This window comes from Podarcis liolepis, assembly GCF_965112155.1.
Source record: "Podarcis liolepis genome assembly, chromosome: 1".
Lineage (NCBI taxonomy): Eukaryota > Metazoa > Chordata > Lepidosauria > Squamata > Lacertidae > Podarcis > Podarcis liolepis.
Window position 1 is genome coordinate 82,872,358 of NC_139554.1, and position 25,921 is coordinate 82,898,278.

The 25,921-nt window shown below is 41.8% G+C and overlaps 3 protein-coding genes across 3 annotated transcripts; all 3 read left to right on the forward strand.

Annotated features, from left to right (window-relative positions):
• Window positions 1–3,786: 3,786 nt before the first annotated feature.
• On the forward strand, window positions 3,787–4,722 carry LOC310685972 (olfactory receptor 5AP2-like; the record flags this gene model as incomplete). Its single annotated transcript, XM_083459131.1, has 1 exon — window positions 3,787–4,722. One exon carries the CDS (start codon window positions 3,787–3,789, stop codon window positions 4,720–4,722), a length of 936 nt encoding a protein of 311 aa, XP_083315257.1.
• Window positions 4,723–7,773: 3,051 nt separating this feature from the next.
• LOC310689324 (uncharacterized protein) lies at window positions 7,774–15,022 on the forward strand (the record flags this gene model as incomplete). The annotated part of the gene is made up of 2 exons (XM_083466889.1): window positions 7,774–8,712; window positions 14,036–15,022. The coding sequence occupies 2 exons, from the start codon at window positions 7,774–7,776 to the stop codon at window positions 15,020–15,022; spliced, it is 1,926 nt and encodes a 641-aa protein (XP_083323015.1).
• A 6,091-nt stretch (window positions 15,023–21,113) lies between these two features.
• On the forward strand, window positions 21,114–22,073 carry LOC310713472 (olfactory receptor 5T17-like; the record flags this gene model as incomplete). Its single annotated transcript, XM_083517615.1, has 1 exon — window positions 21,114–22,073. One exon carries the CDS (start codon window positions 21,114–21,116, stop codon window positions 22,071–22,073), a length of 960 nt encoding a protein of 319 aa, XP_083373741.1.
• Between the last annotated feature and the right edge of the window lie 3,848 nt (window positions 22,074–25,921).

A 25,921-nucleotide genomic window follows, 5' to 3' on the forward strand; every position in this document is an offset into this window, starting at 1 on the left:
GATGATGATCTATTAATACACTAGTGGTTATTATAGGTAGAATGTTTACAAAGATATAATTCCTCTTAGAGACTCATTAAGTTTATGGAAGCAATAATTACTCAAGGCAAATCTTTATTTAGTATTAGGAACAATGCTTCCAAATGGTAACAATGATTATGGTCTTAACAAATGATGAGATTGGAGGTCCACAATGGCCTGCGCTTGCCCAGGCAGGTGCATTATGTGACCCGTGAGAACAGCAAAATAACCAGACTGTACAATGGTGATGGGATAAAATCAGGCCAAATCTTTATTGAAAGCAGCAGGCAGTTCAAGGGTTGCCATGGCACTGGGTCCCAAGATCAGTTCATCATTCCACAAGCCCCGTATTGATGGAATGGATCTGCTGGATTTGGATGGCTCCAAACCTGTTCGATGGGAGTCAGCTGATGTTGAAACTGGGAGACCAGGGTGCAGATTCCAACCAAGCAGATACTGAACCTGCACTTGGGATTGCCATGGTCAATCCTCCTCTCAGGCCCCTTATGGCCTCCCCTATACTATGTTGATCCTGACTAATGCGATTTCCACCCTCATACAAACAACATTCTTCCGGCTAACAAAGGAAAGCCATAATTTCACTGAGGGAAAGGTGAGAAAAGCCCCAACCAAATGCCAATCAAAAGGAAAGAAATTCCATTCTGGTCCTTTCAACCAATGACCCAGAATTGCTATGTGAAGGCTCTAACCCAAGAGCAGGCAGGTAGGAAGCTCTCGAAGCAAAATGGCTGTGAGCTTCAGGGGAAGCAGCCTTATATAGGCTTTCCCCTCCCCTCTTCAGCAAGGACCCATGAGGAAGCTTTTTCACACAAGCCCATCACACAGAGAAGATGCTGGGCAAAACCTGGCCACAGCCCCACCGGCCAAAGGGTCCCATGCTTATTGGGCATGGAACGGGGCTTATGTCTGCTTGAAAGGGTGTTTTGGAAACCTGGGAGATGAAGGTTGTGGCCCTACAATTAGACAGAGTGAGACAACCACCTCAGAGGGAAGATGATGAGAGAAGGCAGCGCTCATTCTTCCTGAGACTCACCTGGGATGTTCCCAATTCCCTAAGTCAGTGCCCTAGTGGTGGTCAATGCTGGTCTGAGTTGACTGGCTTTTCCAGTCAGTTAATCTCTCTGACTGTGTCAAAGATAGGACCTTCAGGAAAAGGCAGCCAACGTAGTCCACATAGTTCAGCAGGAAAGCACTGCTCTTAATATGTGATGCGTACTGATGCCATTACTGCTGCATTTGTTTGAGTGGACAGTGAGCATGCACCAGGTATAGAAGTAAGAGAGTGGCAGCAAAGTGTTGAAAGGCAGAGGCGTGTGTTCCATGTATCTTGTCCTGCACTTCCTAAGCTAACCAGTAGACAATGCTGACCCAGTGCTGGTTTTGAAGTAAGATTCAGTTGCTAGTCTGATTGGCTTCTGTACATGGGGGTGTCTAGGCAGCAAAATATATTGGGCTGGCCCCGCAAGCGTTATGTAGATTTCTCTAAAGCCCATAGAAGAACAAGGAAGGAAGAAGATGAGGAAGTGCTATAGGAATGAATAACTCATTCTAGAACAAATGACTATTTACAACAGCCCAGACTAATTGGGCAACTTATCTTCAGCATCACACTAAAAAGTATATGTGAAACTTAGGGGAGTTAAGTCCCAGAGGTAACAGCAAATAATAAATACTATGAGAGGCTCCTCAAGACAGCAGACAATCATGTTCAACAAGCAGGTGCTTCATCTCACAGGGTAAGCTGGCAATTAATCACTTCTGAGTATGGTATTTAGGGGCCAATGCTTAGCAATCACAAGCATTTTTCTCACTAGTGTTAATCACCAATATAGAGACAAACAACATAGTAGCTGCTGTTGGGAAAATAGATGTAATATATGCCTGGAGGGCTGGATAGTCTATATTGGATGGGAGACATCAGGAATTGACAATGCACTGCAGGGAGCAGCAGCAGAAAGTAAATTGATGGTAGAGGAAACAAGTAAAGATGATTTATGGAAAAGGAGCATCTTGAGGGACAACCTGGGAGGAGGAGGAGGATCCATCTCTAAATGCACCCATTTCAATTGTGGAAATAGAGCTGGCTATTAATCAAGCAAAAACAGGTAAATCATCGGGTCCTGATGGGCTCACCGCCTCTTGCTATAGAACATCTCGAGATCTTCTAACAATACCACTGAAAGATACAATGAATGGAGTACGAGAAAGACACAGCACTTGAAAATTGCACCCTAGCCTAAGTCATTAATTACCTTCCTACTGAACAGCCCACACCACGGCCCATAGTCGTCTTATGGAAAACGTTTAATAGCTTGACCATGATTCCATAAGAAATCAACATTTTACCATTGAAGTTCCCCCCCTGAGGTTAACTATAATTTTATTACTATCTACTCTTAGTAGAATTTTCAGATTTTCAGGTTACATCTTTGCCTCCTTTGCCAGGAATGAAGAAATGAGGTATGAATTGGGGTGAATAAAACATGCAGTTAAAAGAAACACCCTAACACCCCTCATTGTGGGTTCCTGAGAGCTGGGAGAATAAGCCTACCAAAATTCTATCCCTGCTCTGAGCACTAGAACAGTCTCCCCTTGCCTGTTCACCTTAAAGGTAATCAACCACAGATGTAATGAGACAGACAGAATCCTAGAGTAGCTTCAATTCTGTAGCACTTATGCAAGACAGTTGTGAGAAGTCGATTGGATAAGCATCTCTTCACCATAAGGGTGCCTCAGTTTAACTCCCTCCTGACCCATCTTACCCCTGCATCTGTGTCAAACTGGTGTTTCACCAAGTTGGCCCAATTACCATATCCCTCCCTCAACATATCCCTCTACTACTACAGCATGAAATAGATGTGGGGGGGGGCCAGTGCTCTCAGTTTGTCAATTCTGAGGGTACCCACCCCAATACAAATTCTACTTAACCCCTTAAATAGGGACTGGCTACTCCCATGCTCTAAATACATAAATATATATACAGTAAAGGTAAAGGTAAAGGGACCCCTGACCATTAGGTCCAGTCGCGGATGACTCTGGGGTTGCGGCACTCATCTCGCTTTACTGGCATAGGGAGCCGGCGTACAGCTTCCAGGTCATGTGACCAGCATGACTAAGCTGCTTTCTGGCGAACCAGAGCAGTGCACGAAAACACCATTTATCTTCCCGCTGGACTGGTACCTATTTATCTACTTGCACTTTGTGCTTTTGAACTGCTAGATTGGCAGGAGCAGGGACCGAGCAATGGCAGCTCACCTCGTCATGGGGATTCGAACCGCCGACCTTCTGATCGGCAAGCCCTAGGCTCTGTGGTTTAGACCACAGCACCACCCAGGTCCCATATATACAGTATATAATAATAAATATAACAAGTGGCGCATTAGGAGAGCTGCCACTCTGGAAATGCACTGAGGAGGGTTAGGCTTTTAAGCCTGTCCACATTCCTCCTTTGACTGGCAGATGCGTCCCACCAGCTATGGGTCACCAAAACGGAGTTGGGTGAGGGAATCACCCTTCACCTGAAACAAGGGCAGAAGAGCAGCATTCCATTCACTCTTCCATGCTTTGTATTTTGAAACCCTTTGTTTTAGAACTCTGGAAGCACATGGAATCTTTGTCCAAAGTCACCAGTTGAAATGGTATTTTGTTTTGTTTGCCACACAAAGGGAACTGATCTGAGAAAATAAAAGATTACTTTGCTAACCATTGTTTCTCGTCCCACACAGGTAACTTGTATATGAGGAAATGTCTCTGGAGAATCACACCACAATCACTGAATTCATTTTTCTAGGAGTCACAAACCGAACAGACCTGCAATTGCCCCTCTTTATCCTGTTCCTTATTGTCTATATTGCCACCGTAGTAGAAAATCTGGGCATGATCTTTCTGATAAGGAGTGACTCACAGCTTCACACTCCCATGTATTTCTTCCTCAGCCACTTGGCTTTTGTGGATCTCTGTTATTCTTCCACCATCACCCCCAAAATGTTGGTGGATCTCTTGTCAGAGAGAAAGAGCATTGGGGTTTCAGGCTGTGCAACCCAGATGTTTCTGTTTGTTGTATTTGGGATTACTGAGTGCCTCCTGCTAGCTGGAATGGCCTATGACCGTTATGCGGCAATCTGCAACCCCTTGCTCTATTCAGTTATTATGTCTGAGGAAAGGTGTGCCTGGCTCGTTACTTGTTCATATGGAGTTGGACTGTTCCATTCAGTTACCCACACCACATTCACTTTTACTTTGTCCTTCTGCAGAGCAAATAAAATAAATCATTTCTTCTGTGATATTCCTCCACTTCTCCAGCTTTCTTGCTCTGATACCCACATATATGAGATGGTGATCTTTGCTTTGGTTAGTGTAAATTGTGTGACCACCACAATGACCATTGGCATTTCCTATACTTGCATACTGGTTACGGTTTTGAAGATACGCTCCCCAGAGGGCAGACACAAAACCTTTTCCACCTGCACCTCCCACTTGATGGTTGTTACACTGTTCTATGGGACAATTTTCTTCATGTATCTCCGACCCAGCTCTGCATACAGCCTGGATCAAGACAAGGTCGCCTCCGTGTTCTACACAGTGATGATCCCTATGTTGAACCCCTTGATCTATGCCCTGAGGAACAAGGAGGTTAAATGTGCCCTCCAACGAGCGATTGAGAGGATGTTTTCACTGTGAAATGAAATAGCAGAACAGCTGGAACAAAGTACAAGAAAAGAACCTTGCAATACAACTTGATCACTGTTATCATTGATCTGTTCTCCATGGTTGTTTGTTGCGAGTCCTAGCAGGGAATGAATTTGTAGCGACAATAACCATGGCTTCATGCTTTTTGTACACGTGAAGGACAATTGAAAAGCCTATTGCCTTTATATAAAAAGAATTCTCATTCCTCAGGGGTTACTGGAATGAAAACTTTATGATGAAATTGAGAGAAGGCTATTGCAGTGCTAGGAAATTTAGAAACATACAGTGACATTCATAGTGATAAGAGCTCTATATAGATCAAAGGTGCAACCCAATCAGTTTCTGTGCCAAGAATGCCTTTCTCGGGATGAAGCAAATAATAATAATAATAATAATAATAATAATAATAATAATAATAATAATAATAATAATAATTTATTTGTACCCCTCCCATCTGGCTGGGTTTCCCCAGCCACTCTGGGCGGCTTCCTACAAAGATTAAAAATAAATTAAAATGTCACACATTAAAAACTTCGCTGAACAGGGAACAATAACTGCTATTCTAGCACAATGTTAGAAGGTTCAGTATTGTGTAGGTGTCATGGGCCAGAATGTTGCACAATGTGAGGATATTACTGAATTGGCACCTGCCACAATTTATTTATATATTTTTATCCCTTCCTCCCTGCAATGTAGCTAATATGGTTTTCTCAGCTTTATCTCAGTTTTTCCAACAAGGTGCGTTAGGCAGAGAGAGGGTGAGAAACACAAATTTAAGCCTGAATATGAATTTGAACGTATGACACCTAGTGACATATATGGTCCTATGTACAATAAGGGACATGGGTAGTGCTGTGGTCTAAACCACTGAACCTCTGGGGTTTGAAGATCAGAAGGTCGGCACTTTGAATCCCCACGATGGGCTGAGCTCCCATTGCTCTGTCCCAGCTTCTGCCAACCTAGCAGTTCAAAAGCACACCAGTCCAGCATTTTGTTCTCACAGTGCCCAACTAGATGTCCAAGCAAAGCCCAAAAGCAGAGCACAGGCACTCTACCCACAAGTGAATCCCAGCAACCAGAATTCAAATCCATATAAACAATGACAATTGAGATAGAATACAGACAAAATGAGCTGCAGTCATTGATAGATCTGCCCTCCATTGATTTTGCCTTTTAAAGCCATCCAAGGTAGTAGCCATCACTACTTATTTTGGGAACAAATTCCAGATTATAACTATGGGCTGTGTGAAGAAGTATGATCTTTTATCTGTCATGAATTTTCCAATATTCAGCTTCATGGGATGGCCAACTGCTCTAATGTTATTCGAGTGGGAGAAAAACTTTTCTTTGTCTACTTTCTCTATTCCATGCATCATCCCATGGCTTCTGACAAAATTAACTGGAATCTTATTAAAAACATATTTCTTTAAATTGTAAAGATTTTAGTAAGAACATCCGGAAACTGCACTAGCCACAGTACTTGTTATATTGACACCTCAATTTCAAAGCTCCTTGCTTTGTCTGAATCTATACAAATCTCTGCCCCACCAGAACACCCTCCTAGTGCTTTGCCCCAGTGGGAGGTATCTGCTAATGGAGCAGAAGGGGGCCATTTTGACAATTCCCCCACCCACTGCTGCCCCAAATGTCCCTTGAAAATCTAAGATGGAGGGTGGGGGAACAACCTACCCAGCCCCTGAAATCACTTTCTGAGGCCCTCCTAAGTGTGCCTCCTCCACCAGAGGTCTGGAGGGTGGTAATATAAGAAGAGGCCTTCTCTGCGGTGGCTCCCTGTTTGTGAAATGCTCTCCCCAGGGAGATTCAGCTGGTGCCTTCATTATACATCTTTAAGTGCCAGGCAAAAACGTTTCTCTTCAACCAGACTTTTGGCTGATTAATTTCTATGGACCTTTAAGCATGTCTTGTGGTAGGGAGTGTGTTGGTGGTTATTGTTTTGTTATTGTTATTATTTTTATTATATACTTTGTTGTTTTATTCTGTGGTTGTTATGCTATGAACTGCCCTGAGATGATGATGGTGGTGGTGGTGGTGGTGGTGGTGGTGATATTTCACTCTTTCTCTCTCTGGAATTCTGCTCGACAGCACCATTTCACCTCATTTTCCATTAAGAGGTAAAAAAAAATAATTAGCTCCCTGTTGGTCATTTTAGTTTCTATGGGACTTCAAGAGGGATTAAAGTCTGAAAATGTCATGTGTGAGGAACCTCAATATCCTGTCAGCTGTTTATCTTACAGCAGCCAAACAAAAGTGCTCCATAATAAATTGCAAGGTAGTCTCTTGCAAATTCAGATCAGAATAGACATTCTATTTATGCTAAGAATTCTGAAAGAACAGGACTGCTGAGAGAATAACATCTGGAGGAAAAGTAATGTTAGGAACCAAGTGTCACTGGAAAGATTGAAGAAAGAAAATGGAACAGAGCTTCTTATGGTGCCCATATAGTACCAACAATCAGGGGGTTGGCAATCAGATAAAGGGAACATTTGTAGCTTATTTTAGAGCTGAGGAGAGAAATCATTACTGCAAATTATCAGATCGCTGTGATTCAACACATCTAGTTCATTTTAATATTATTTTACATCTTACATGAACTTGCTGATCTATCTGCCTCAAGACATCTCTCTCTCTCTCTCTCTCTCTCTCTCTCTCTCTCTCTCTCTCTCTCTCTCTGACTGCAACAGAGTACCACAGCTGTTTATGCAGAAGCTGCGCAGAGCTTATTTCCAAAGGTATGTAAAAGTACGCAAAAGTTCACTTTATGCTATGCTTTCTTGTGTTGGTGTAGATAGAAGTATGTGAAATGAAGGAAATGATTTGCATGAATTCTTTGACTATTCATAGCACAGGAGTAAATATCTCCGGAGTAGATGCAGTGATAATCCAATTTCTGTTAAAGTAATGCAAGCTCATAGTCATCCCTGCCACTGCTGACAATGAATTCCATACATTGGTTGTAAAATATTGTTTTACCTGTGCTATGCTTTGGTGTTTTTTCAGATCTGGACATTTCACCTGTGTGCAATGTCTGAAGAAAACTCCACAACAGTGTTCAGTGAGTTTGTCTTTGTAGGATTAACAAACAACCCTACACTACGAACTAGTCTCTTTTTGGTGTTCCTGGTTATTTATATGATTACCTTGGTTGAAAATCTAGGAATGATTGCCTTAATAAGGGCCAGTCCCCGGCTCCACACTCCAATGTACTTCTTTCTCAGCAGCCTGTCTTTCCTGGATGTATGCTTCTCTTCTGTGTTTGCTCCAGAGGCATTAGTGAACTTCCTAGCAGAGAAAAGGTCCATTTCCTTTATTGGGTGCGCAATGCAAATGTACTTTTTTATAGGTCTGGGGAGTACGGAGTGCTTTCTCTTGGCTGCAATGGCATATGATCGCTATGTGGCTATCTGCAAACCCTTGCTGTACCCAGTCCTCATGTCTCCTAGAGTCTGCATTCTTCTGGTGTTGGGGTCTTATGCTCTTGGCTTTTTGCACTCTCTCCTTCATACAGTCTTCACCTTCAGGCTGTCGTTCTGCAGGTGTAACGTGATCAATAACTTTTTCTGTGACATCACAGCACTTTTGGCCATTTCCTGTTCAGATATCCACCTCAATGAACTCCTGATTTTCTATGAAGCTGGTCTTGTAGAAATAACCACCATCCTGAGTGTTGTAGTTTCTTATACATATATTCTCACCAACATTGTGGTGAGGATCAGTTCGGGCACAGGCAGGCTGAAAGCCTTCTCCACCTGCACCTCGCACCTCATCGTGGTTACCATTTTCCATGGGGCAATTCTCATTCTGCATTTCCGACCAGCCTCTAGCGATGAATCTTTGGTTCAAGGCGTCTTTGACAAAACACTGACTGTGTTCTATACAGTTGTCATCCCTTTGCTCAACCCTTTGATTTATAGCCTCAGAAACAAGGAGGTAAAGGATGCTCTGGGAGGCTTTCAGCGGAAGGTGTGTGGCAAAATATTTTGTTAATGAACCTTATAAAATCAAATGGGCATGGCATTATTAAATCTGTAAAGTCTGGAAAGAAAGAAGGATGCACCAAATTCCCTCTGGCCTCTATGTGCTGATTTGGTGAGGAATGTAATGTTTCCTTTAAACTATGTCCATATTATTCCAAGGTGAATGAAAGGAACATTCTATGCTATGAATGATATATGGTGTATCCCCTAATACGGAGTTTGACCACTGTTTTAACTATTCTCTTTTGTATGATTAACATAGTGCTTAATAGTGCATTGTATCCCCACCTCCTTAAGTCAGAGATGGGGAGTTGCTGCAGCCCTCTTGGTGTCATTGGGTTCCAATTCCCATCAGACTCATGATCAGGCAATATGGGAGTTATAGGCCAGCAATGTCTGAAGAATCACAGCTTCATCACTCCTGCCCTAAGCCATAGGGAGTATGAGAAGTGCTCCTGTTCAGTCAACTTGGAACAGGAACCTTTCAGTGCTGTTCAGAACTCTTGAAGAGATTAGTTTCAGGACATGAAAATTAGCAAACTCTACAAGTGCTCCTATTTTCCAGGGACAGTTCTCAATTTACAAAAGCCGATCCAGTTTCTCTTGTCAGAGAGAAAGAGCATTGGGGTTTCAGGCTGTGCAACCCAGATGTTTCTCTTTGTTGTATTTGGGATTACTGAGTGCCTCCTGCTAGCTGGAATGGCCTATGACCGTTATGCGGCAATCTGCAACCCCTTGCTCTATTCAGTTATTATGTCTGAGGAAAGGTGTGCCTGGCTCGTTGCTTGTTCATATGGAGTTGGACTGTTCCATTCAGTTACCCACACCACATTCACTTTTACTTTGTCCTTCTGCAGAGCAAATAAAATAAATCATTTCTTCTGTGATATTCCTCCACTTCTCCAGCTTTCTTGCTCTGATACCCACATATATGAGATGGTGATCTTTGCTTTGGTTAGTGTAAATTGTGTGACCACCACAATGACCATTGGCATTTCCTATACTTGCATACTGGTTACGGTTTTGAAGATACGCTCCCCAGAGGGCAGACACAAAACCTTTTCCACCTGCACTTCCCACTTGATGGTTGTTACACTGTTCTATGGGACAATTTTCTTCATGTATCTCCGACCCAGCTCTGCATACAGCCTGGATCAAGACAAGGTCGCCTCCGTGTTCTACACAGCGATGATCCCTATGTTGAACCCCTTGATCTATGCCCTGAGGAACAAGGAGGTTAAATGTGCCCTCCAACGAGCGATTGAGAGGATGTTTTCACTGTGAAATGAAATAGCAGAACAGCTGGAACAAAGTACAAGAAAAGAACCTTGCAATACAACTTGATCACTGTTATCATTGATCTGTTCTCCATGGTTGTTTGTTGCGAGTCCTAGCAGGGAATGAATTTGGAGCGACAATAAACCATGGCTTCATGCTTTTTGTACACGTGAAGGACAATTGAAAAACCTATTGCTATTCTAGCACAATGTTAGAAAGTTCAGTATTGTGTAGGTGTCATGGGCCAGAATGTTGCACAACGTGAGGATATTACTGAATTGGCACCTGCCACAATTTATTTATATATTTTTATCCCTTCCTCCCTGCAATGTAGCTAATATGGCTTTCACAGCTTTATCTCAGTTTGTCCAACAGAGGGCAGTGAGAAGGTGAGAAACCCAAATTCAAACCTGAATATGAATTTGAACGTATGACACCTGGTGACATATATGGTCCTATGTACAATAAGGGACATAGGTAGTGCTGTGGTCTAAACCACTGAGCCTCTGGGGTTTGCAGATCAGAAGGTCGGCAGTTTGAATCCCCGCGATGGGCTGAGCTCCCATTGCTCTGTCCCAGCTTCTGCCAACCTAGCAGTTCAAAAGCACACCAGTCCAGCATTTTGTTCTCACAGTGCCCAACTAGATGTCCAAGCAAAGTCCAAAAGCAGAGCACAGGGACTCTACCCACAAGTGAATCCCAGCAACCAGAATTCAAATCCATATAAACAATGGCAATTGATATAGAATACAGACAAAATGAGCTGCAGTCATTGATAGATCTGCCCTCCATTAATTTTCCCTTTTAAAGCTATCCAAGTTAGTAGCCATCACTACTTATTGTGGGAACAAATTCCAGATTATAACTATGGGCTGTGTGAAGAAGTATGATCTTTTATCTGTCATGAATTTTCCAATATTCAGTTTCATGGGATGGCCACCTGCTCTAATGTTATTTGAGTGGGAGAAAAACTTTTCTTTGTCCACTTTCTCCATGCATCATCCTATGGCTTCTGACAAAATTAACTGGAATCTTACTAAAAACATATTTCTTTAAATTGTAGTAAAAACATCCGGAAACTGCACTAGCCACAGTACTTGTTATATTGACACCTCAATTTCAAAGCTCCTTGCTTTCTCTGAATCTATACAAATCTCTGCCCCACCAGAACACCCTCCTAGTGCTTTGCCCCAGTGGGAGGTATCTGCTAATGGAGGAGAAGGGGGCCATTTTGACAATTCCCCCACCCACTGCTGCCCCAAATGTCCCTTGAAAATCTAAGCTGGAGGGTGGGGGAACAACCTACCCAGTCCCTGAGATCACTTTCTGAGGCCCTCCTAAGTGTGCCTCCTCCACCAGAGGTCTGGAGGGTGGTAACACGAGAAGAGGCCTTCTCTGTGGTGGCTCCCTGTTTGTGAAATGCTCTCCCCAGGGAGATTCAGCTGGCGCCTTCATTATACATCTTTAAGTGCCAGGCAAAAACGTTTCTCTTCAACCAGACTTTTGGCTGATTAATTTCTATGGACCTTTAAGCATGTCTTGTGGTAGGGAGTGTGTTGGTGGTTATTGTTTTGTTATTGTTTTTATTATATACTTTGTGGTTTTATTCTGTGTGTTTTGCTGTGAACTGCCCTGAGATGATGATGGTGGTGATGATGATGATGATGGTGATATTTCACTCTTTCTCTCTCTGGAATTCTGCTCGACAGCGCCATTTCACCTCATTTTCCATTAAGAGGCAAAAATAATAATTAGCTGCCTGTTGGTCATTTTAGTTTCTATGAGACTTCAGGAGGGATTAAAGTCTGAAAAAGTCATGTGTGAGGAAGCTCAATATCCTGTCAGCTGTTTATCTTACAGCAGCCAAACAAAAGTGCTCCATAATAAATTGCAAGGTAGTCTCTTGCAAATTCAGATCAGAATAGACATTCTATTTATGCTAAGAATTCTGAAAGAACCGGACTGCTGAGAGAACAACATCTGGAGGAAAAGTAATGTTAGGAACCAAGTGTCACTGGAAAGATTGGTGAAGAAAGAAAATGGAACAGAGCTTCTTATGGTACCCATATAGTACCAACAATCAGGGGGTTGGCAATCAGATTAAGGGAACATTTGTAGCTTGTTTTAGAGCTGAGGAGAGAAATCATTATTGCAAATTATCAGATCGCTGTGATTCAACACATCTAGTTCATTTTAATATTATTTTACATCTTACATGAACTTGCTGATGTATCTGCCTCAAGACATCTCTCTCTCTCTCTCTCTCTCTCTCTCTCTCTCTGACTGCAACAGAGTACCACAGCTGTTTATGCAGAAGCTGCACAGAGCTTATTTCCAAAGGTATGTAAAAGTATGCAAAAGTGCACTTTATGCTGTGCTTTCTTGTGTTGGTGTAGATAGAAGTATGTGAAATGAAAGAAATGACTTGCATGAATTCTTTGACCGTTCATAGCACAGGAGTAAATATCTCCTGAGTAGATGCAGTGATAATCCAATTTAACAGTCTTAGAGACCATCCATACTCAGAAATAAGTCCTACTGTGTTCATTGGGGTTTACTACTATGTGATCATAGAGCTGTAGCTGGAAGGAACCCTGAGTAGTCCAACTCCCTGCAATGCAGGAATCTCAACTAAGCTCTTTTAGTACAAATTGGTTTGCAAAGATTCTAACTGGATTCCCCCCCCCCAACAAATGTGTTGGATTTGCTGGCTTTTTAAAGTAGAAGTATGCCTACAGCAGGTTCAATGTAAGAGGCACACCCTGTACTAGAAGCAATTCATGATTCTGAGCTCTCACACTGTATCTAATATAGACAGTTCCCTGCACAAATTGACAATGCTTCCCCAAATCATCTATGCCTCCTAGATGTCGTTGGACTACAGCTTTCATCATCCTTGTTCATTGACCCCAGCCCACATCTCTAGTTGTGCATATAGGTAACTTTAAACATCGACTTGGTAGTCTTACAGATACCTCCTCTTTAGATGGTGATTTCATTTCTTTAAATTATGACAAGCCCAACCTGGTGCATTTAGGATTCCTCTTGCTCATTCTACTGTGTGGTGCCTTGGACTTTTGCCCCAGACTCCTGCCCTGAGGGGACTGCTCCCTATCCCACCAATGCTGAGCACAAAACCTCCATCCAATTCAGTAACATTGTTTCTAAATTTATTGTTGTACATTGTTTTAATTGTCTGTTTTAACCATATTTGCACATCAGTTTCTAATGTTGTGAGTGTCCTCTATTTCAGAGGCTTCTACTCTGCAGCCTCTTATAGTTGTTTTAATTGTGAGTCTTTTAGTTCTTATGCTCTTACAGTTGTTTTAACTGCGTGTTTTTATTTGTTTTTAGTTCTTATCTGTTTTAATTATCAGTTTTTATCCATCCATTATCCGTGTTTAATCTTGTATTTTATTCAGATGTTTTATTCTATGTTTGTTTCTTTGTCCTTATTTGCTCTAATATTTATCAGCTTAAAAAAATCCTAACTGCTATTTTATTTATTTATGGTTTTTTTTATCCTGGTCTGTGACCATAATAAAGTTCATTCAGTAACTTACCTCGAACTTTGGCCCACTGTTTGGGCTGGGGAGCCCAGAAAGAAGGCATGGGGCGGGTGGCCATTCCCTGGTCTTTTTCACAAGCATCTGATAACCAGATATATAATGCTGCTTCTGTAATTGACATTTCAGATTAGCCACAGAGAGTACAATCCTATGAATGTTTAGTAATCCGGAAGAAGGTCTCAGTGCATTCAGTGAGATTTACTCCCATGTAAGTGTACATAAGATTGCAGACTAAAAGCATAGCAAATCTGTTAGTCTCTAAGATGCGGCATTAAACTGTTTGTTGGTTTGAATGCAAGCTGGCAGCAAACTATGCCTGAAGGTCTTGTCCTTCAAGCATGCATAAGTTTTTCTGTTAAAGTAATGCAAGCTCATAGTCATCCCTGCCACTGCTGACAATGAATTCCATACATTGGTTGTAAAGTATTGTTTTACCTGTGCTATGCTTTGGTGTTTTTTCAGATCTGGACATTTCACCTGGGTGCAATGTCTGAAGAAAACTCCACAACAGTGTTCAGTGAGTTTGCCTTTGTGGGATTAACAAACAACCCTACACTACGAACTAGTCTCTTTTTGGTGTTCCTGGTTATTTATATGATCACCTTGGTTGAAAATCTAGGAATGATTGCCTTAATAAGGGCCAGTCCCCGGCTCCACACTCCAATGTACTTCTTTCTCAGCAGCCTGTCTTTCCTGGATGTATGCTTCTCTTCTGTGTTTGCTCCAGAGGCATTAGTGAACTTCCTAGCAAAGAAAAGGTCCATTTCCTTTATTGGGTGTGCAATGCAAATGTACTTTTTTATAGGTCTGGGGAGCGCAGAGCTCTTTCTCTTGGCTGCAATGGCATATGATCGCTACGTGGCTATCTGCAAACCCTTGCTGTACCCAGTCCTCATGTCTCCTAGAGTCTGCATTCTTCTGGTGTTGGGGTCTTATGCTCTTGGCCTTTTGCACTCTCTCCTTCACACAGTCCTAACCTTCAGGCTGTCATTTTGCAGGTCTAACGTGATCAATAACTTTTTCTGTGACATCACAGCACTTTTGGCCATTTCCTGTTCAGATATCCACCTCAATGAACTCCTGATTTTCTATGTGGCTGGTCTTGTAGAAATAACCACCATCTTGAGTGTTGTAGTTTCTTATACATATATTCTCACCAACATTGTGGTGAGGATCAGTTCGGTTGCAGGCAGGCTGAAGGCCTTCTCCACCTGCACCTCGCACCTCATCGTGGTTACCATTTTCCACGGGGCAATTCTCATTCTGCATTTCCGACCAACCTCTAGCGATGAATCTTTGGTTCAAGGCGTCTTTGACAAAACACTAACTGTGTTCTATACAGTTGTCATCCCTTTGCTCAACCCTTTGATTTATAGCCTCCGAAACAAGGAGGTAAAGGATGCTCTGGGAGGCTTTCAGCGGAAGGTGTGTGGCAAAATATTTTGTTAATGAACCTTATAAAATCAAATGGGCATGGCATTATTAAATCTGTAAAGTCTGGAAAGAAAGAAGGATGCACCAAATTCCCTCTGGCCTCTATGTGCTGATTTGGTGAGGAATGTAATGTTTCCCTTAAACTATGTCCATATTATTCCAAGGTGAATGAAAGGAACATTCTATGCTATGAATGATATATGGTGTATCCCCTAACATGGAGTTTGATCATCGTTTTAACTATTCTCTTTTGTATGGTTAACATAGTGCTTAATAGTGCATTGTATCCCCACCTCCTTAAGTCAGAGATGGAGAGTTGCTGTAGCCCTCTTGGTGTTGTTGGGTTCCAATTCCCATCAGACTCATGATCAGGCAAGATGGGAGTTATAGTCCAGCAGTGTTTGAAGAACCACTTCTGCCTTAAGCCATAGGGAGTATGAGAAGTGCTCCTGTTCAGTCAACTTGGAACAGTAATCTTTCAGAGCTGTTCAGAACTCTTGAAGAGATTAGTTTCAGGACATGAAAATTAGCAAACCCTACAAGTGCTCCTATTTTCCAGGGACAGTTCTCAATTTACAAAAGCCGATCCGGTTTCTGATTTGATCCTGGAACACCCCTCTTTTCCTTAGGATGTCCCTATTTTCATCAGAGAAATGTTAGAGGGCATCCAACCCCTGAGCCAAGGAGATCAGTGACTCTACAACCATTAGAAGACATCTGAAGACATTCCCTGTATAGGGAAGTTTTCTTAAAATGTTTAATGTTTTATTATATTTTTATATATGTTGGACGGCATCCAGAATGGCTGGGGCAACCCAGTCAGATGGACAGGGTATAAATAATAAAATTGTCATCATCATTATAGAATAGGACGTCCTTATTTTAATTGGAGTAATGTTGGTGGAGGGTATGAATTAGCTGTCAGAAAAAACTTGTGTGGGCCTGGCTTAAGCATTTTACATCTAGATAATTGGGGAAGGAGAGTGGTACAGGCGTTGGAAAGGTTAAACTACATCTTGTAAGGTATTTTATTTTTACTTCACATTCCATATTCATTTCTATAATTTGTTGAGGATTGAACAAATCCACTCCACTTCCCAGTGGGGAGGAGTTGTGGTGGACTGCGTGGCCACCCACTCCCCGCCGGGGGCGGGGGGACCTTGTCCCCCGTTGCCTGGGGGATCCTGGCCACATCAGAGCCCGGCCAGCCAACCCGCTGGCTGGGGGGGGGGCATGGCCGGGGCCGTTTAAATGGAGGAGCGAACCAGAGGACTTCCTCTTTGGCTCGCTTCCTCAATCACCCTCCCTCCCTATTTTGCAGGTTAGACAACGGCCTTGCTATGGACTTCGGTTGGTCGCCTTGGTTGTCTGAGGGGCCTGGTAGGAATTTTTCCACTTGGCAAATTGGCAGTGGCCACTTGGCTTTCGCCTACCTCGTAGCAATCGTCACAACTTTGTTAGGGTTGCAGTTAAGCATTGTTTGACCTTGTGTGGGGGAGGGGAGGTGTGGCCATCACCTGCCCCTCCATGCTTAAGGGTATTCCGTTAAAGGAATCCGGGGGTGAAGCCTGGCTGGCGAGCTAAGACCTTGACACGACCCCGACGGGAACACCGGGGGAGCTTGAGTCGGTCCGCATTGACAGGGCTCCCCCTACCGGTGGCTTACCCTTACTGGGGAATTCCTGCACAATGGGCAGGAGTCAGATATAGTCAGGTCCAATCAATGCCTAAGCCAATACCGCTCACATTCTGTAATTTCAATAAAGTTGTGGCCAAAATTTGCCCAATAACATAAACCTAATATCCGTGTCCTTGTGTGAGTTATTTCCAATGAGGGGGTGGCTGCGGGGTCTTGACACGCAATCTATTTTCTTCTTTTCTCCCCACCTCCATTTTCTCCCCCGCCTCCTTCACATTCTTGAACTCTTGACAGATTATTTGAGTGTGTGATTTTAATTTACAAAATTTCTTCTGTGTATCTAGAGAAACTCCCGTTTGTGTTGAAACCACTACCTTAGTTTTAGGTGGCTGCATTTTGCATCCTTGCTATCCTATCCACACCCCAAGAGGTTTGCTTCTGCCCAGGGCTCCAGACAGTAGTGCTCTTTAGACTTTGTTGGGAGTGGGGAGTTTCAGAAGAAAGGAGTGGGTGTTTTTATTTCCACTACCAACCTTTCCCCTGTTGTGTTACATTATATGGCAGTAGGTACCTGTCAGTCCTAAACTTGAGCATGTTATATTTTTATAGTGAGGGACATGGCAGCTAACGGGGGTGGGGGGTGGAATTGGGGGTGCAGGGGAGAAATATGCAAGAAGCTTTTGGGATGCTGCTTATAATGCTTTTTTTGAAATTGCAATTTATAAAGCAGTCAAAGCCCCCTTTCTGCAAAGGTGGAGGGAGGAATTGCATTTGACAGAGTTGTCCGTCTATCCATCTTGCCCATCTGCTGCCTGCCAAGTGATGCCAACATCATTCCATTGGCACAGAGCACCCTTTTCTATCCACCCAATGTATGGCCAGATAGAAGTATCACCAATGGGATTGCTGCTAGTGGTGGCCAGTGGAAAGTCTTGAAAGGGATCCCTTCCCAGTGCTACTACCATTGTATGAAAACATTGCGCCTGATTCAGTTCCAAGCAGGTGCAACAGTCTTCTTGCTCCCAACTCCTGTCCTACCTGTGATGTACAGCTGGCCTGTGGACGTGACAAGGAACTCTCACACAGAGAGACGGAGAGGAAGAGGGAGCTGCTGTCTGCCAGCCACCTCAAAAAGTATCTGAGATGACATTGCACTGCCTGCAGAAAGTTTAAGAAGGCTTTCCCTGATGTGTGCCTCAGTCATTCTATACAGGGTCTATAACTGTATATATGGTTTTATTGGTTTTAGTTCATTGAGTTTGTTTCTTTTATATTTTCTTCTATTTTCTCTTACTGTACAATGCTTGTATGACTTTAGGCTATGAAGTGTTTTTTAGAATTGAAAAATTTAAAAAAGGCAGTCAGCCTATCTCCTCTATAGACTTAATTGTGAGACTCAATTAGGCTCTCTTCAAGTGTTTGGCTTGACATTATGCCAGAATCTAGCCAGCAATAAATCACACAGAGTAAGTGACATTAACTCTTTATTAGAAGAAACAAGGTCTGCTCAGGAGTGTCAGCATAGCAACACTTTTCAGAGGCCTAGCCCCTTTGAGGCAGTTGTGGAGACTGCAAGTCCCCACTTTCCCACAGCTGCCTAAATCTCCTGCTCCCCCGGGTCCTTCCTTGAAAAAAAGAGATAAAATTCAAAATGGATATCAATATTTATTATTAGAAAATTCAGTCCCACGTGTTTCCCCATGCTTCGGCAATGGTACCTACCAGTACTTTGTATTTCTGCTAGGGTTGCCATATTTCAAAAAGTGACAATCTGAACTAAAAAGCTTTTGAGCTATTTTTGGCAAAAATGCTTTTAAAAAATGAGCTATTTTTGAGGGAAATTGGCAAAAACACTGTTGACACGGTTGCCGTACATCTGGATTTTCCCAGACATTTAGCCAATTTCCGCCCAGACACTGATTCCGACTGCAATATTCTGGATATGTCTGTTAAATTCTGGATGTATGGCAACCCTGATTCCTTCCATCTCACTGTTTTGTATTATTATTGTTGTGTGTGTGTGTGTGTGTGTGTGTGTGTGTGTGTGTGTAAAACCTGGGACCTTCTGCAGGCAGATGCACTACCATGGAGTTACAACCCTTTCCCAGAAAAACAAATTGTGACAAAGTGTCAATGCGAATTTGATGGAAGATCACATGCTTTCCCTGCAAAATATCCTAGGTTCAATGTGCAGCATCTCTGGATAGTGCTGGGAAGAATCTTTCCCTGAAACCCTGGAGAGCCACTTCCAGTCAGTGCTAAGTCCTGCACATGGCTGCTGCCCTCCAATGCAAATATTCATTCAGATAAACCAATGATCTGGCTTTGGCTCCCTATGTTATTGGGTTTCCTTCATGAAACAATATTATCCATTTCCAGTCTATGATGCCCCCAACATTCTTCCAGTTGTAGCCATAGCTGTCAACATTTCCCTTTCTTAAGGGAAATTCCCTTATTCCGAATAGGATTCCTCCAAGAAAAGGGAAAAGTTGACAGCTATGGTTGTAGCTTCATATAAGTTTGTTTTTCAAGGCTAACAATACTCCTCCCCTTCTCTATTATTGCCTCTTCACAAGGGCGGCCCACCCATGAAGCAACTGCCTCAGGTGGCAAGATCCACAGGGCTAGCATATCCCAGTGTAGATCTTTATTTCCCCTTTGTTAATCTTTATTCACTCCATCTTCCCTAGCAAGGAGGAGGCACTTTCTGTGGCTCACTTGAGGTGCCAAAATGTATTGGGTTGGCCCTGCCTCTTCATCTGGAATTATTATTATTTTTTATCAGAAACAAACAATGAACAATTTCTGTGCCTCAATGCACTTGAGTCTTGGGGAGAGTATGGCACATTTTCCCAATAGATGAATTCCTAAAATGATGAATTCTGTGCAGTTCTCCAAGGACATGGAGCACTGAGGGTGGTAGGGATAAAATAAAAGCTCTACAGTTATATATACATGCCATTCCGTGCAGCTGACAAAGTGGACTCTGTCTAAGAATGCTTCTGGGTACAATAACTGTGCTCATTATCACATTTCTCTATTTGGGTTTTACTCCAAGCGACCAACATCGTTATCTCTCTGGAATTAAGTTCCATTCATGCAGTTTCATTCTCCATTTATTTCTTCAGATCTTCTACCACCCCAGTTTCCTTTAAGAGTAAGTAGAGACATATAAGAAAGCAGGAGTCAGTATGTTGTTTTCCCGCAACCACACACCTTGTTTTTCTGCATAACTTTTCCCCAGCTTTGCTCTTAATTTGGCACATATATGCACTTCTTCTGCTAATGATGATTTTGAAGCATTTTTGATTGATCCTTGTGGCAGGCTTTTTGCCTATTTGTTTGTTATTTTGTTTGCTGTTTGCATTATTTATATGAGCTCTGTTATGTAGGCTTGTATACATTTAAAGAATTCTGGTTTTTTTATGCTCTCCAGAGAAAGGAGAGAGTGCTTCATGATTCCACTGCAAGCCAACTGATCAGCATTCTGCGCTGATTATAATCAGTAAATAATTATTTTTCTTCAATATTGTAGTGCATGTACCTTCCAAGTATTGTTGTCAAGAGAAGATTATGCTCAGCAGTCCAAGAATCAGAGTTGTTACTTAGCTGTAACAGATACCAGATCCTGCAGTGTCATTTTAGTTTAGAAGGGGAAGGAAAATGTGCAGAATTTTACTAAGGGACCCTCTTAACAGTCAAAAGAGCTTCTGGAAAAATTGCAAGTATGCATAATGATTATCGTAAATGTACTCTGAGTGTCTCGATTATACACTTAAAACAGAAGTGAGAGGAAGTTTTCAGTTGAACTCTTGAATTTACTTGCATAACTTTGACTACATATTCTTTCTCAACATCCCCAGTAATAGAGACTCTTAACAGTGGCATTCTTGTAGTAGCAGAACCAAAGGCACACTTTCATACCCCTCAACTGTCCCAATTTAAGTGGGACATCCCGTTTTGGGGTGCTGTGTTTGTGCACAAGTCCCCTGGCTCCTTTGAGATTGCAGCCCCGAAAGATGCATGTCCTGGTTTTCCTCTGGGCTGGGCTGGAGGGTATTCACTTTCAATGCCAAACAGTGCCGTAATTTTTGAAAGAGGTTCTACATTGCTTCCTGGTATAGCCACTTTCCTACATTAACAAAGGATGTGCTAGCTGTGCGGGGTACATTCTTAGTTTGTGTGGGTGTCTTCATCACATCCTTTCCCACCTATAACTAGGCCCCCATGTTGTATAAGCAGATACCTTTGTAGAGCTGAAGTAGAAGGTAAGACGCTCCCTTTATCCCCAAGCGCCTGGTACCTTTGATAGAAATCCTTCCAATATTTGTCTAAATAAAACAAGGGAGTCACTGGTGGCAAATGAGTTGCATAGATTTCTCATGTGCATGATGAATAAATGGTCGTTTCTTCTCAGTTGTCGTGTTTCTTTATTTTACAGCTCTGGAATAAAACAATCTGAATGCAATGAAAGAGAAAAACTTCACCGTAATAATCAATGAGTTTGTATTTGTAGGGTTAACAAACAATCTCATACTACAGATTGTCCTCTTTCTAGTCTTCCTTGCTATTTATATTGCTACTTTGGTGGGAAATCTAGGACTGTTTGTGTTAATAAGAGCCTGTCCCAAGCTCCACACTCCAATGTACTTCTTTCTCAGCAACCTCTCTCTCCTCGATGCATGCTTTTCCTCTGTGGTTGCCCCTAAGACTTTTGTGAATCTCTTAGCAGATAAAAAGACCATTTCACTCACTGGATGTGCATTGCAAATGTACTTTGTGATAGGCCTGGGGAGCACAGAGTGCTTTCTCCTAGCTGCAATGGCATATGATCGCTATGTGGCTATCTGTAAACCACTGCTGTATCCAGTCCTCATGTCTCCTAAAATCTGTACACTTCTGGTGGTGGGGTCCTATGCTCTTGGGCTTCTGCACTCTCTTCTCCATACAGTCTTCACCTTCAGGCTGTCATTCTGTCACTCGAACGAAATCAATCATGTATATTGTGACATCACTGCACTTTTATCACTTTCCTGTTCGGATACTTACATCAATGAACACCTGATTTTTTTTGAGGCTGGGCTTGTAGAAGGAACCACCATCCTGAGTGTCATCATCTCTTATATGTACATTCTCATCAACATTGTGAGGATCAGCTCAAGGGCAGGTAGACTTAAGGCGTTCTCCACTTGCACCTCACACCTCACTGCAGTTACCATCTTCCATGGGGCAATTCTTATCTTGCATTTCCGACCAAACTCTGGCAGTGGATCGTTTCTTCAAGATGTCACGGACAAAACCCTTGCTGTATTCTACACAATTGTCATCCCCTTACTGAATCCCTTGATATACAGCCTGAGAAACAAGGAGGTTAAGGATGCCTTAGGAGGCATTCAGAGGAAGGTATGTAACAAAATGAGTAGCTAGCAACAATTTCTAAACATTTCCACAACAGCTATATATTGCTAGTCCATTATTAGCATCTATGTATGGTGTTGCATGTCCAATATTAAAATTATAAAAATGTAGCTTCTCTTGTCATTTACCTATATGATGATCTTAAGGATCAATATAAGTTCAGCAAATAATATAAGCTGGAAGTGCTCATTGTAGCTTAGGGTTGCCATATTTCAAAAAGCAAAAACCAGGACATCCCAAAAGTTGTTGAGATTTTTTTAGGAAACCCCCAAAATTGTTGAGTTGTTGTTTTTTTAAATAAAAGAGAGTTAAGTCAACTCTAGGAAAGTAATGCCCTATTCTTAAATTGCTTATCTGTGATTACCTCATACAGTAAATATGTAGAAGATACCACAAATCATGTGTGGTTGCAATGAGAGAGGGCTGTGGAGCTGAACATGAGATCTTAAGATTGTGAGGAAACACAAAAGCCAGAGTGGTCTCATGGGGAGATCTTGGGGTGATCACTACTATTTAGTATATAGAATATTCTACTTAGAATATAGAATATAGAATATAGTAGAATATAGAATATTCTATAGTAGAATATAAAATATTCTACTATATTCTACTACTTAGAATATAGAATATATACTACTATATACCTCATAGAATCACTGTGAGGATAAAAAGGTAACAAGGAGGCCATGTTTACTCTACACACCCAGAGAATCTTAATTATTGGGCAGTACATAAACACTGCAAATAAATTAATAATTTACCTTCTGCTTGGAGAAAGGGTCCGGGTTTTTTTTTTAAAGCAACAACAACTAAACATATAATAAAGCAGTGTGCAAAAGTTCCATGATAGATGTTCAGAGATTCCTCATAATAAGCGCAAGGTGTGAAAAATAGGAAATATACCGTCAACAGTACACCCACATGAAGGGAAGAATCTACTTGGACTTCTGGTCCAGCATTCACACTGCTCTCTCAGCTTCTTCATTTCTTTTCACCTGCCTTGTTTCCCTCTAGAGCATCCTTTCTCAACCTGTGGGTCCCCAGATGCTGTTGAACTACAACTCCCATCACCCCTAGCTAGCAAGGCCAGAGCTCAGGGATGATGGGAGTTGTAGTCCAACAACATCTGGGGGCCCACAGGTTGAGAACCGCTGCTCTAGAGTCTAGAGTCTGCCATCCCAGTCTGCACTTGACAATGAGTCCTTCATACACAAACCAAACTACATGCCCTTGGGGTACACTTGACTTTTTCAAATGTGAATATTCCCATAAAGCTGATTGCTCGGAGGAAATGTGTTGCTCTGTAATACCATTTCATAAAAGGTTCAGGTCCATTTCAGCAATAATTCATAGTTTCATCATGAATAAAGGGTTAAACTAGAGGTGGAGAACCTGTGTCCCTTCAGATGCTGCTGGGCTCCCAGCTCCCATCAGTTCCAGCCAATATGGCCAATGATCAGGGGTGATGTTAGTCCAGGAGCATCTGGAGGGCTGTAGGTTAGCCATTCCTGAGTTAAACTAATCAGCTTCTGGGTATATGTCAAATACCTACCCTGGAAGGTGACTTTGAGCAAGAAGACAGTCTGGTTAATGCAAACGATGCTAGCCTAAAAATCTCAACATACTTTCAATTTACGTTTTGATCCTGAGGAAGAACTTGAAGAAAAGAGAGGCCTCCTTGGAATATAGCTGGCAAAATAAGTATTTCAAGACCATGAATACTGTTAGTACTGGAAGTACTGCTTGTTGATTTCCTTGTGAGTTTTATTTTCAATACAAATAGGGAAATATACAATTAAGACACTTTTCAAAATGAATTTTGGCATCATCAATAGACCTCAATGCCAAACTGTTTAAGTTATGTGAGGTCTCATTGTTGTTATAGGTAAACCTCTCTAAGGTGCAGGTCCAAAATCATTCTCCAAATCATGGGGAAATGGCAATTGATCTTGTCATACTGGACAGCTGCCAGGAAGCAAAAGTGGAGAGAGTGAGAACAGGAAGCTGGACTAGAGGGGCCTTTGGTCTGATGCAGTGGGGCTCTTATGTTCATTTCTTTTCTCTAGTTTTTCTTTTAATATTAAAAAATGCCTTGCTAGTTTTTCAAGTGGCTAGACGCTTTCAGCTGCTGCCAAGCCATATCCCATGGGGCAGATTGCTTCCCACCAACTGTAGTCCTTTAGGATCTGATCATATTTTGCATATTTATTTTAATATATTCAAGATAACTTGCACCTGTTTTATTTTTGGTATTCTTGTAACTCATCCTGGGACAATTGGGTGAAGAAGAGGGTCTATGTAATAAATAAGTAAATATTAGAATTCACAAAAATCTGTTTCCTTTATGGTTACAAATGGCACTAACAGAGAATCCAGCAACTGTTTCATTAGCCAGTGCCCCATGGGAGATTGTACTAACAAATCTCTGTATGCTAGAACCGCCACAGGAGTTTTGTTGTTAAAGTACAGTATGGAGAAAATTACTTTTTTGTCTTGTAAAATCCTGGCACTTCACCAACAAAGAAAGGCCAGTATAATAAAGCTACTTTTTGTAACAGTTTGTGGAAGTTTATATTCCCTTGCAATGAGGTCTGTCAGTGTGAAGCACCCAAAATCGTATCATCCATAATATCTTTCCACTGTGTATTATTTAGGGATTCCTCCATATCAAACCAAAAACATCTTGGCAAAGTCACAAGGTAAACAAAGAATTATTAACAGAGCAGCTTGACTTATTACTGCAGAGGTCCATCAGGTGGAAGGATCCCAATGGGTTTACTCAAACCCAGATCTTCAAGATAAAATAACTACATCTTCATTTGGGAATCTGATGACTAAAAGAAGGCATGCACTTCAGACCTAGAATAATAACCTAGAATAATAATTAAGAAACCAACTTCAATATACCCCCTTCCCTGCTGCTATAATTGTTGCCTGAAACTGTGGTGAGTACATATCTCTCCTTTTCTCCACTGTGGTATACAAGCTGATGTTGTCCTCAGATTCTCAGAGAATTCAAAATGAATTTAAAGCATTTATGGCTAAAAATGAGATAACTATTCTACCTAAATTTATCAGTGAGAGACATCCATGCTGACGTAAAGAAAATGATTTGCTTCTTTCCCATATGATTTGTCATCTTATATTTCTTAACCTGGTGCCCATGTCCATATATAGAGAACATTCCATCTGTGGAATTTTGCTTCCATATGTGGAACTCCTTTATTGGCTTGGCGTGTAACATCAGTATGTTACATTAACGACAACATTAGAAGAGCTCTGACCAAAGGCCTGTCTTATTCAGCATCCTGACCTAAGCAACCAGATCCTTATGGGAAGCTCATAAACAGGATATGAACAAAACAGTGCTACCATCAATTGTTATTCCCAGCACTTGAGGAAATGATACTGAGTTTAAATGAAGTCAACTGGGTGTAGCTTAAGTCCAAATAACTCATCATTGCTGGAGTTGTTAAAAGTGGCCTACAATTTCCTTTCCCCTTTCTCCCATTTTATTCTTCTTCTTGTTTTTATATATTGTTTATAGGAAATTCTATCCTGCTGTTCTAGTGCCTCTACACTGCTCAGTATTCTTAATTTTCTCACAATATAAAAATATATTTAGAGGGGGTCTTTTTTTAAAAAAGGAGAAAGAACAGTAACTGAAACAACACCTGTGTATTTTCAGTTAAAGGATCAAACTGGAGATTGCTCAGACAAGTTCCTCCTTTTCCCCCCTAAAAAAATGATATTTTCGAAGAGATTTTGAATGTCAAATAATCTTGGGTTTTTTTCATAGCAGCTTTTCAAAATCTGATTTGCTACCTATAACACTGAAATTTATTCTTTTCCTCCTT